This window comes from Asparagus officinalis, chromosome 3, assembly GCF_001876935.1.
Source record: "Asparagus officinalis chromosome 3, Aspof.V1, whole genome shotgun sequence".
In the NCBI taxonomy this organism is placed as follows: domain Eukaryota; kingdom Viridiplantae; phylum Streptophyta; class Magnoliopsida; order Asparagales; family Asparagaceae; genus Asparagus; species Asparagus officinalis.
In genome coordinates, this window is record NC_033796.1 from 19,273,445 (window position 1) to 19,286,638 (window position 13,194).

Here is a 13,194-nt window from a genome sequence, read left to right on the forward strand (position 1 = left end):
ACCCATTGCTAAAAGCTTATCAAATAAGTCTTGATATGTCAATTCAACATTGTAGCTAATCAATCCATGTAATATGGCACACAGAGGTGCTTCAAAAACTGAAGATTTTTTGTATCCAAATTTATTGAAGCTTCCATTTGAGCAGAAGAAGAAATATTCGATGGCCCAAACCTATTTCGGAGTGCACATTAGCAAGGGTACGGCGCAAACTATACATGTAGTTTCTGAACAACAAAAGCTAGGCTTAAGGGCAGATGTATTTGCTCTGCTAATAATATCCTATGAGTTCTTGAATATGAGTTACTGGCACTCGAAACTGAAATTCATTTGTGTAAGTCCTTTTCTCATCTTAAGTCAGACAAAAACGCAGACACCATTGTCATTGCAAAAAACATCTCTCGAGTCACGAGTGGTCTGATTACACAAGCAGTATTCGGATGTATGCGTCTTATTCGGATGATAGCAAGAGTTAACATTGCGTCCTATTACATTGGAATCATTGCTAATTTTGAATCACGTTGATAGTACATTTTTTGAAAGAGCCGGCATAATCCAATTACGAAGCCCAGGAGTCAAGCATTTAGTCCTTCACCAAAAAAAATAAATGAAAATCAACAACACTACGTAAAATTAACCAAAACTTGTTTTTTGGTGAGGAATAACATGAGGGGGGCGATTAAGGAGAATAGTATCACAGTAAAATTGCTTGTGAAACTAAAGAAAAACAGCAAACGAATAATACATCGCACCAATTATTTCTTTCTCTTTGTGCAAAGATGTAATTTAATTACAACAAAATATCAAAATTTAAGCCTTTAGCATACCTTGTGTTGAAGCCAAGAGGAGAAGATGAAGAAAGAATGGCTGTTTTTTGGCTGGGAAGTCGGCTAGGAACTTAGAATTACTTGCCACCTTGAAGAAACCCTTTTCAGCGCGGGGAGCTAATCAGTTGTGAGGATACAAGTAATTGGGGAAGAATGCGTTGGAGAAACCTTCATAACTATACTTTTTGAGGAAGAGATATATAGCTGTTGTTGAGGTAGGAGAGAGTTGTTTGGGAATCATTTTTTTCTGTGGAGCTGCCCACACTAAAATCACTTCCGGCCGGTATTCACAGCATTAGAAGGCCGGAAAAATTTTAAGGAAATAGAGATGCCAACTAGATGACACATCAGCTTTTAAGGAAGTGCCGTGAAGTTAGCTTTTACGGAGAAGCAAAACAATATTTTTTATATGGAAGTAGCAAAAATAGCCTCTATTTCCTCTACTTCTGCTACTTCAGAGTTACTTCAGTGCAAACAAATTACTGGAGAAAGAGATGAAAAATGAGGTGTTTCTGTGATTGAATTCGGACCCACCTCCCAAAAAGTGTGCTTTTCTGCTTTTTCAGCAAACAAATTGCATCTTTTCACGTTTTTTTTTCCGCTTGTGTTGTGACTGAGAGAAGTGGTCTAATGTCTTTTTACAATAAATGAGAGATTTTGAGAAGCTTCTCCAAATGGAGGAAAAAAATTAGTTGGAGTAATCTTATTTTACCTTGTTTACCAAGTATTTGTTGCTTTTTTTTTCCTATCCCTTTTTTTGGTGGGTGAACGAGATGAAAGTTGACTTAGGTTTCTGATTGGTCTGATCTTTGCCCTTCAATTGTTCTATTGTGTGCACATTATGTTTCTCTCTGCATTCACCAGAGCTGTTATGTAATGCCCTACACTCACTAGTCAGCCCTATAATAAATATTTACTATTTGATCATGGAGGATAGAATTTTGGATCTTAGCATATAATCAGCGAGGGCAGAATTTTGGATCTTAGCATCATGCGACTAATATGCAATCATTAATGGCCTTAGATTTGTATATTGGGTACTGTTTTTATCTTGTCCATAACATATTTTATAGCTGCATAAAAGATTGTTAATTTGGATAGTTTCATTGGTAAGAATTTGGCTTCGCAAATGTCCTAGCACTAATCGACCCTATTATAGGCAAAGCGAAGAAAGAAATTAAATACTGATTGTATTATCAGTATGGACATAATTTCGAATATTAGCATCATGTGACTAATGTGCAATCATTAATAGCCTTGCATAGGTTGCTTCGATTGTTCTATTAGATGGTCAACTTTAGCTGTCATGGGATTTAACCCCCCCCCCACCAACCCAAAAAAAAAATCCTCATATTTACCTATTCCTTTCAACCAATTCCTTATTCATTCTGTTGGATGTCTCTATCTATTTGATTACTTTGGTTATCTGAGCCTCCTCAAAAATGACCTCTGATTTAAAAAATAGTATGCTCTTTTACTGGCACATTTGCTTCTTTTCAGCTGTAGGAGATAAAATTCAGCTGAAATTAGTGAATGATTTAAAGAAAACAAAATTTGCTCCCTGTCATTTTCCATTTTCACTCTTCTTTTGTACCTGCCTCTTTGTTTAATGTCTGAATTGGAGTCTTTTGTTTTGGCTCATTTTTGAAGTATCTCTTTGATGTTAAAAGAGCCGTATCTTTGTCTCCAATATTTTTTGGTTGTGGTATTCTCTGTGAGCATCCTTCTGCCTACAAGCTCTGGTCTGTGAAAAAAAATGCATTTTCCATAAAAAAATTTAGCTGATTTCTTTTTCATTTATGGTTGTGGTGATTGTATTTATACAGGAGTTTGATCTTTGGGTTTCCGTCTATGTACTAGTCTGTTATAAGAAGTGTTTCCTTTGTAGAGAAAATCTGATTGTGTCCTATTTATACAGCTGAAGATATTGGTTTCAGTTGTATATATACTTTAGAAAAATCTTCTGCAATGATTTTAGATCTTTTAGTGGAAGAAGAGATGAAATATGATATAGTTCTGTGATTGAAGTCATACCCACCATTCGGAAAATGTGTTGAAATCTTATTTCAGCAAAAATACATCTTTTTTTCTTTTCTTTTTTTACATTCTGTGAGGGAAGTGTTTGCAGTCCTTATTTCTCAAAAAAAAAAAATGGGTGATACTCTTGTTGATAAAAAGGATGTGTAAATTTTTTTCTGTGTTATTTACAATGATTTTTTTTGTTTTCTACTTGTTTTTAGTTGGGAAGGAGTTGGTTTCTAATTGGAGAAATCCCTGCCATTAAAAGTGCGCCTGTTCTTCCTTTCTATTTTGCATCTTTGCGTACTTTCTTTTGTTTCCATTTGTCTTGGATAAATTGCGACTATGGCTTGAGTATATCTCTGAGTTGAGTTTATTATTGTGGAGAGGTTTTCCTTGGTGAAAACGGAATGCTTAGTCAATGGGAAGGAAATTATTTTATGATTCCTTCGACTTTACGTATTATAAAATTCACTGGTTGCCCAGTCACCACTCCAATCAAGCTATAGGAGTATACAACAAGAAATTAAATATTTGTTATATGATGAGCGAGAACAGAATCTTGGATGTACGCATCATCTGACTTGTGTATAAACACTGTCAGCCACATGTTGGTTTCTAATGAAAATTCTTCTATAGATGTTCAGACCTTCAAGTTCATTGAGTATTACAAATTAAGTTCTCCTTTCATTTTAATTTGTTCACATTGAAAAACTCATTGCCAACCCATCTATTTTCTATTTTGTATCAAGTCCCTTTCCAGTTGATTTTTTTTTTTTTTTTGGTTAGCTCTGCCTGTTAGCATCTTTTAGTATATGTAATTGCTTGAGTTAGTGAATGTTTGAGCAAAAAAATTTATTCTCTTTAAGTTTCCATTTCCACCCTTCTCCGGTTTCTGCCTCTTTGTTTTGTTGCATTTATATTCCCTGGATTGGGTTCTTTCGTTTTGGTTCATTCTTTTAGTAGCGGTTTTCCATAAAGAGAGTCTCATATTTGCCTAAAAATATCTTTTGGTTGTGTGCTTCTCTGTGAGCATCCCTCTGTCTAATAAGGTCAGTTCTCTGGAATAATACAATGTTTCATAACTTTATTGTTAGAAATATTACTTAATTAGCAATGGTCCATATGGTGGGAGGAGATAAGCTTTGACTTTGATTGTGCATTGGAATCAACATTCCTTATCGTTTTTGCACTTTTATTTCAGCCCCTCTTTATTGTTGTGATTATTATTGTATTTAGCCTAACTTTGGGCTTCAGCTCTCGCTATGAATGTTACTCTGTCATGAGAAGCCTTTCTTTTGTTGGGGAAATCTTCATGTTTCTCTTTTGTACAGCTATATAGGCTGGTTTTAGTTGATAGCAGTTTCTGTTGAAATAGGTGTAGATCAAACTCACCTCCGGCGACGAAGAGCTCCGGCAAGCTTTCGAGCAGGCGAGCTCGATTTGGCGATCTCCAGGCGACTTCGAACAGGTGAGTTGAGGAGATCAGACGCAAACTTCGGGCGAACGCAGACCTCGAACTCTGCGTTCGAACCTCCCCCTTTGCTGTGCGTTCGACCCCCCTTCATCTCTGCGTTCGTCGACCTCAGCGTTCTTCGTTCGACCTCTGCGTTCGGCCTCGACATTGGCGTCCAAGAGGTCGCTGGCGACAGGCTGTCGCCAGCCCATCAACTCTCCCTATAAAACCCCCTTCCAGCCTAGGGTTTCTTCGGCGCGGCTGAAGCTTCTTCTCCCTCTTTCGTTTCTCTCCCTGGCGGCGGCGGAAAACCCAAATAGCAGAACCCCAAATCGCAGCAGCGATTTTAATCCCAATCTTCAACAGTAGTTGAGGGGATTTAAGAAGAGAGAGAGAGAAAATTAAAGAGGGTTTTTTATTGTGGGGTATTTATTCTCAAGTGAGAATTGAAAGGGTTCATACCCTTTGATTATTAACACTGTAGCTACAGTGTTTATCTGAGAAATCTCAGTTTTGAGATACGCTCCTAAATTGTAATTTCTTGTTTAATTAATAAGAAATTATCTGTGTGGCTCCCGAGGACGTAGGCAGTTGCCGAACCTCGTTAAATCTTGGTGTACTTTTCTATACTGCGTTTCCGTTGCATTAGGGGTTTAGGCGTTAAATTCCCAACAACTGGTATCAGAGCGTGAAACGATCTAGAACAAGTCAGATTCAAGTGGGAGCCATGGCCACAGATGAGGCAAAAATGAGACTTGAGAAATTTGATGGAACAGATTTCGGATTCTGGAAAATGCAGATAGAGGATTATCTGTATCAGAAAAATCTGTATCAACCACTATCGGGGAAGAAGCCAGATTCCATGAAGGCAGATGAGTGGAACCTTCTAGATAGACAAGCCCTCGGAGTTATCAGATTGACGTTGACTCACAATGTTGCGTTCAACATAGCGAAGGAGAAGACCACGGCGGGTCTTATGGCAGCTCTCTCAAATATGTATGAGAAGCCATCAGCCGCGAACAAAGTTCATTTGATGCGGCGGTTATTCAATCTGAAAATGGCGGAAGGCGCGTCAGTAGCACAACACCTCAATGAACTTAATACGGTTACAACCCAATTGAGTTCAGTTGAGATTGAGTTTGATGAAGAAGTTCGGGCGTTGATATTGTTGTCTTCCCTACCAGAGAGTTGGAACGCTACAGTCACAGCTGTGAGTAGCTCGTCGGGAAACAGTAAGTTGAAGTTCGACGACGTTCGTGATTTGGTTCTCAGTGAGGAGATCCGACGGAGAGAAACGGGTGAAGCTACAACCTCTTCAGTATTGCATACAGAGTCAAGAGGTAGAAATTCAACCAGAGGAAACGGACGAGGAAAATCAAACTACAGAGGTAGATCAAAGGACAGGAGGTCCAAATCAAGGAATCCAAGCAACAGCTCGAAGGCTATCGAGTGTTGGAATTGTGGAAAGACCGGGCATTACAAGAATCAGTGCAAGAGCGCACAGAAGGAGAAGGAAGCGAAGGCAGAGGTGAATGTCACCTCCACTTCAGGAGGAGACGACGCATTGATATGCTCTTTGGAGAGCAAGGAGGAATCTTGGGTGTTAGATTCAGGAGCGTCGTTCCACGCTACTTCTCAGAAAGAATTCTTCGAGAAGTATACCCCCGGAAAACTTGGATACGTATATCTTGGTGATGATCAACCGTGTGCTATAGTGGGCAAAGGCGTGGTGAAAATTAAGTTGAACGGGTCAGTATGGGAGCTGAAGGATGTCAGGCATATTCCCGACCTGAGAAAGAATTTAATATCCGTAGGCCAGTTGGCTGGCGAAGGATACACCACAACCTTCCATGGAGATGATTGGAAGATCTCAAAGGGCACAATGACGATTGCCCGAGGCAGGAAGACTGGTACCCTATATATGACAGCAGGTGCACGTTGTTCGATCTCAGTTGCAGCAAGCAATGAGACTTCAAAGCTGTGGCACCAGAGACTCGGTCATATGAGTGAAAAGGGGATGAAAATCATGCACACAAAGGGAAAACTCCCAGGACTGCAGTCAGTGGAGATGGATATGTGTGAAGAATGTATACTTGGAAAGCAGAAGAGAGTCAGCTTTCAGACAAGTGGCAGAACCCCCAGGAAGCAGAAGCTAGAGCCCGTTCACTCAGATGTTTGGGGACCAACCACCACTGCGTCGATTGGTGGGAAACACTACTTCGTGACTTTTATCGATGATCACTCTCGGAAAGTGTGGGTCTACTTTCTGAAGCATAAGTCAGAAGTATTTGAAGCTTTCAGGAGATGGAAAGCTATGGTCGAGAATGAGACCGGTCTGAGAATAAAGAAGCTCAGGACCGACAATGGCGGTGAGTATGAAGACACCGGATTCAAGAAGTTCTGCTATGAGCACGGGATCAGAATGGAGAGAACCGTGCCCGGCACGCCTCAGCAAAATGGTGTAGCTGAGCGGATGAACCGAACGTTGACAGAGAGAGCCAGAAGCATTCGAGTACAATCAGGCCTACCGAAGCAGTTCTGGGCAGAAGCGGTCAACACAGCAGCTTACTTGATCAACCGAGGTCCATCGGTTCCATTGGAGCACAGAATACCAGAGGAGGTATGGTGCGGAAAGGAGGTAAAACTCTCACATCTAAAAGTTTTCGGTTGTGTAGCTTACGTGCATATTAGTGATCAAGGCAGGAATAAGCTTGATCCCAAGTCAAAGAAATGCACTTTCATCGGCTATGGTGAAGATGAGTTCGGCTACCGCATTTGGGACAACGAAAACAAGAAGGTGATCCGGAGCAGAGATGTGATATTCAACGAGAAGGTGATGTACAAGGACATGCACAAGACAGATGACTCAGAGAGCGAGTCAATATTTGTAGATGCAGATGATGTCCCGAGTAACCTCTCGGAAGAACCCAATGCAGAGGGTCCTCAGCAAGAAGAGCCTGTTGGACAAGATGGTGCGCAGGAGCCCGACGCACCAGCTCCGATATTAAGAAGATCTTCTCGTCCTCCTGTACCCAACAGGAGATACATGAACTATCTGTTGTTGACAGATGGTGGGGAGCCTGAAAGCTTTGATGAAGCTTGTCAGTGTGGAGATGCGAGCAAGTGGGAGCTTGCAATGAAAGATGAGATGAAGTCTCTCATATCAAACCAGACGTGGGAACTAGCTGAGTTGCCCACGGGTAAGAAGGCACTCCACAACAAATGGGTGTACCGGGTGAAAGAGGAGCAGGATGGTTCCAGAAGATATAAAGCCCGGCTAGTTGTCAAAGGTTTCCAGCAGAAGGAAGGAATTGACTACACCGATATTTTCGCTCCCGTGGTGAAGCTAAATACTATCAGGACCGTGATGAGTATTGTAGCAATTGAAGATCTTCATCTCGAGCAGTTAGACGTGAAGACGGCGTTTCTTCACGGAGATCTAGAAGAGGAGATATACATGCACCAGCCAGAAGGTTTCTCAGAAGAAAAGAAGAAAAAGAACCTGGTGTGCAGACTCAAGAAGAGCTTGTATGGCCTGAAACAAGCCCCAAGACAGTGGTACAAGAAGTTTGACGGCTTCATGCACAAGGAAGGTTTCCAGAAGTGCAACGCCGACCACTGTTGCTACTTCAAAAGATATCAGTCCAGCTATATCATCCTACTGCTGTATGTTGATGATATGTTGGTTGCAGGAGCAGATATGGAGGATATCAAGAGTTTGAAGCAGCAGCTGTCAAAGGAGTTTGACATGAAGGACTTGGGTCCAGCGAAGAAGATCCTTGGAATGCAAATCACGAGAGATAAGAAGAGAGGTCTCTTGCAGTTATCTCAGACGGAGTACATCAACCGTGTTTTGCAGAGATTCAACATGGGCGACGCCAAGCCTGTGAGCACACCCTTGGCCAGTCATTTTCGCTTATCGAAGGATCAGTCTCCTCAGTCAGAAGAAGAGAAAGAGAGTATGGCTCAGGTACCTTACGCCTCAGCTATCGGAAGCTTGATGTACGCTATGGTCTGTACGAGACCAGACATTGGCCATACAGTGGGAGTGGTCAGCCGGTTTATGTCGAATCCAGGAAAAGCTCATTGGGAAGCGGTCAAGTGGATTCTGAGATATCTACGAGGCACCACACAGAAGTGTTTGCACTTTGGTAAGGGAGAGGTAGAAGTGCAAGGGTACGTAGATGCAGACTTCGGCGGCGAAGTTGATCACCGAAGAAGCACCACCGGCTATGTATTCACCGTTGGAACTACAGCTGTTAGTTGGATGTCACAGGTACAGAAGATCGTTACCCTATCCACTACAGAAGCTGAGTATGTTGCAGTGACTGAAGCCAGTAAAGAGATGATATGGCTTCAAGGTTTGTTGACAGAGCTGGGATTCAAACAGGAGAAGAATGTTTTGCACAGTGATAGCCAGAGTGCGATACACTTGGCGAAAAATTCAGCATTTCATTCTAGAACGAAGCATATTGCGCTTCGGTACCACTTCATCAGATCCCTGTTGGAAGATGACGTGTTGAAACTGGAAAAGATTCCAGGAAGTAAGAATCCAGCAGACATGTTAACAAAGACGGTGACAGTTCAGAAACTGGAGTTGTGCGCAACTTCAGTTGGCCTTCATGCATAGATGATGAGGGCGGAGCCACACAGGAGAGGAGCTTGATGAGATAGCCTGATTGACGGCGGTTTGATCTCCAAGTGGGAGATTGTTAGAATGAGGGTGAAGATCAAACCTCATTTCCGATGAGGAGCGGACGCCAAGCCTGTGAGCACACCCTTGGCTAGCCATTTTCGTCTGTCGAAGGATCAGTCTCCTCAGTCAGAAGAAGAGAAAGAGAGTATGGCTAAGGTTCCTTACGCCTCGGCTATCGGAAGTTTGATGTACGCAATGGTCTGTACGAGACCAGACATTGGCCATGCAGTGGGAGTGGTCAGCCGGTTTATGTCGAATCCAGGAAAAGCTCATTGGGAAGCGGTCAAGTGGATTCTGAGATATCTACGAGGCACCACACAGAAGTGTTTGCACTTTGGTAAGGGAGAGGTAGAAGTGCAAGGGTACGTAGATGCAGACTTCGGCGGTGAAGTTGATCACCGAAGAAGCACCACCGGCTATGTATTCACCGTTGGAACTACAGCTGTTAGTTGGATGTCACAGGTACAGAAGATCGTTACCCTATCCACTACAGAAGCTGAGTACGTTGCAGTGACTGAAGCCAGTAAAGAGATGATATGGCTTCAGGGTTTGTTGACAGAGCTGGGATTCAAACAGGAGAAGAATGTTTTGCACAGTGATAGCCAGAGTGCGATACACTTGGCGAAGAATTCAGCATTCCATTCTAGAACGAAGCATATTGCGCTTCGGTACCACTTCATCAGATCCCTGTTGGAAGATGACGTGTTGAAACTGGAAAAGATTCCAGGAAGTAAGAATCCAGCAGACATGTTAACAAAGACGGTGACAGTTCAGAAACTGGAGTTGTGCGCAACTTCAGTTGGCCTTCATACATAGATGATGAGGGCGGAGCCACACAGGAGAGGAGCTTGATGAGATAGCCTGATTGACGGCGGTTTGATCTCCAAGTGGGAGATTGTTGAAATAGGTGTAGATCAAACTCACCTCCGGCGACGAAGAGCTCCGGCAAGCTTTCGAGCAGGCGAGCTCGATTTGGCGATCTCCAGGCGACTTCGAACAGGTGAGTTGAGGAGATCAGACGCAAACTTCGGGCGAACGCAGACCTCGAACTCTGCGTTCGAACCTCCCCCTTTGCTGTGCGTTCGACCCCCCTTCATCTCTGCGTTCGTCGACCTCAGCGTTCTTCGTTCGACCTCTGCGTTCGGCCTCGACATTGGCGTCCAAGAGGTCGCTGGCGACAGGCTGTCGCCAGCCCATCAACTCTCCCTATAAAACCCCCTTCCAGCCTAGGGTTTCTTCGGCGCGGCTAAAGCTTCTTCTCCCTCTTTCGTTTCTCTCCCTGGCGGCGGCGGAAAACCCAAATAGCAGAACCCCAAATCGCAGCAGCGATTTTAATCCCAATCTTCAACAGTAGTTGAGGGGATTTAAGAAGAGAGAGAGAGAAAATTAAAGAGGGTTTTTTTATTGTGGGGTATTTATTCTCAAGTGAGAATTGAAAGGGGTTCATACCCTTTGATTATTAACACTGTAGCTACAGTGTTTATCTGAGAAATCTCAGTTTTGAGATACGCTCCTAAATTGTAATTTCTTGTTTAATTAATAAGGAATTATCTGTGTGGCTCCCGAGGACGTAGGCAGTTGCCGAACCTCGTTAAATCTTGGTGTACTTTTCTATTCTGCGTTTCTGTTGCAATTAGGGATTTAGGCATTAAAATTCCTAACAGTTTCTGTTTGTTTTAGCTTGTAAGGGAATTAGAAGGTGTATGGTCATTGAACATGTTTATATAGCAGGTAAGTCAATAGATGAGGTTTTTGATGTTTATTTTCATCATACTGGCATGTGTTATTTCTATCATTTGCTATCAAGTTAGTGAGATCATTTGTGTCTTATCAATAATTTCTTTCTCGTTGAAGTATTATTGAGTATTCCTTCGCCTTAAAGAGCCTTCAGATTGCGAGACAATTCGAAAAACTCATTGGTTTATTTATTCTAGTATATTACTTCTGACTTCTGTAAAGAATTGATAAACGGTCTCATGCTATGGATTGGCAGTTTTATTCTTTTCTTTTGAAATTTGTGTATAAGTTGCAATATTTGAAAATGCCCCTGTTTGTCTAATCATTTTGCAATATTTGTGGAGTACGCTAATTTGTCTAGTCATTTGGTCTTAAGGTATTGACTTGCAACCTTTTGTTTCATTTATAATATAAATTTTCAGCATCCTAGTAGCTCAGAGTTTAGAAACTCTAGTGAAAGAAACTGAAATACTAGAGCAATTTTCCTCAAGCTCCAGGATGGCGAAACCCTGAGGATCCCCCCCCCCCTCCCCCCTCCCCCTCTGATGTTATAAACTGGATCCTTCTGAATGTTGTAAGTACAAGAGAGTCTACAAACACCTTGTTATAATTTTAAAATTTTCTCCTTATGTTTATTCCTGGTGTCTTACTTGTCTAGCATTATAATTTCGTGATATTACTTGTTTGGGTGTGCCTGTCATTGTTATATTTTATCTTCCCTAGCAATAAGCATTCACCATAATGACAATTGTGTTTTGTGAAATATTAAATATAAAGTTTATATACAAAAGTTCGTGCGGAAGGTTTTAGTCCCTTTTGCTCTTAAGATAATGTTCATGATATAATTTAGGATATCATATTTTGACCTGTAATATTTATTTGTTCCTGTCAATTGCCTTAATAGGAATATAAGGGGAGGTATCATGACTTTTGAGATGGGGAAAGACGTCAGACATGAGGTTCTTTTTTTTTTTTTTGAAAAAAAACTTCTTCATGATAATATTGATTAACTAATGCCTGATCTAACGGATATTTTTTCTTCATTTCAATTAACAGGGGAAGTTTTTTGCGATGGTCGTTTGTTGGCTTTTAGGAAATGGGTGCCTTTTCGCATGGAATAGCATGTTGACAATTGAGGATTACTATGCAAACATTTTCCTGGTAAGCATATCTACATATTTTAACTATGATTTTTCTTGGTGGATACTTGTGTCATTGTTGCATAGATGGAAGACTGTTCTTATAAGCTCTCTGACCATATCATGTTTATTTCTTTGTTGCTAGAAATTTTGATTATCTTACATATACTTTGAATCACAATTTTATTGCGTATTTAATTATCACATGGGTGTGTGTGCGCGTGTGTGTGAATTTTATATCGATTTCTCTTTAAAATTATTGGCTGCAACCATATAGAATATTTTTTTAATAATGAAATATTTATGTGTTTGCTGTTGCAGAATTACCACCCTACTAGGGTACTTACACTTGTTTATCAACCTTTTGCGTTTGTAACACTTGCGATATTAACGCACTATGAAGCAAGACTCAATACAAGAACTCGAAACCTAGTAGGGTTTTCGCTTTTCTTCCTAGCTTCAGCTTTGATTATTGTTGTAAGTATTTCCTTCAAAATTCAATATATTAAAATTTTTCTTTGGTTTTTTTTCATAAGTAGTAAGTGTATAATTTTTATGACATAGTTGGATGCGGCAACATCTGGTAAAGGAGGAATTGGACCTTTTATTGGAGTATGCACAATAAGTGGAGCATTTGGAGTTGCAGATGCTCTTGCTCAAGGTGGAATGGTTGGTGATCTGTCTTTGATGTGCCCAGAATTTATTCAGGTCAGTTAGCGTAATAAGTATTATTGATTTCTTTTAATTTTCTAATGCTATTTCTGTATATGATCTATTTGCTTTCCTTGTGAACGTGCAGTCTTTCCTTGCTGGTTTAGCTGCATCAGGTGCTATGACCTCGGCATTGAGGTTCATTACAAAAGCAGCTTTTGAGAATTCTCAAGATGGTCTGCGCAAGGGAGCCAGTATGTCAATAAAATATTATATTCGTGTCTACTGAATCTATCTCTCTTTTTTCTCGAGGTCATTTTTAGATTAAATGGAGCATCTTTTATTTTCTATGAGTTGTTCAATCGATATGCATGTTACATTTACTAGTTTTGCACATTGGAAGAATGTATAAACGTGCATTAAGGTCATTATCCCAGAATGTATTGTTAATCGAGTCTGTCTCTTGGGTCATCAAACTGGACATAGTATATATTATCACAGAATTTATTGTTTATCGAGTCCATTACGAAATCATCTTTTACGGTCTAGATGTTTTGGATCTTCTTCGACCTGTGTGTATATTGTAGGCGTTTAAAATTGTCTACGAGAGCCCGCACGAAACTCGAAGCAATGAATGGGCGAGTCAAAGAGGGAAATCCAGTACACCTGCAA

General features: G+C 41.0%; 1 protein-coding gene across 1 annotated transcript; it reads left to right on the forward strand.

Moving 5' to 3' along the window:
• On the forward strand, positions 2,513–12,827 carry LOC109832125 (equilibrative nucleotide transporter 2-like). Its single transcript, XM_020399563.1, has 6 exons — positions 2,513–2,566; positions 11,637–11,691; positions 11,789–11,893; positions 12,193–12,348; positions 12,436–12,579; positions 12,671–12,827. The coding sequence occupies exons 2-6, from the start codon at positions 11,656–11,658 to the stop codon at positions 12,809–12,811; spliced, it is 582 nt and encodes a 193-aa protein (XP_020255152.1). The 5' UTR covers positions 2,513–2,566; positions 11,637–11,655; the 3' UTR covers positions 12,812–12,827.

What these genes read in the sequence shown, in the direction of transcription:
- LOC109832125 (XM_020399563.1), top strand. Translation starts at nt 11,656, where the DNA reads ATGACTTTTGAGATGGGGAAAGACGTCAGACATGAG. An exon ending in CTTCAGCTTTGATTATTGTT is followed by an intron (nt 12,349 to 12,435) that starts GTAAGTATTTCC and finishes TTTATGACATAG; the next exon opens with TTGGATGCGGCAACATCTGG. An exon ending in TGTGCCCAGAATTTATTCAG is followed by an intron (nt 12,580 to 12,670) that starts GTCAGTTAGCGT and finishes GTGAACGTGCAG; the next exon opens with TCTTTCCTTGCTGGTTTAGC.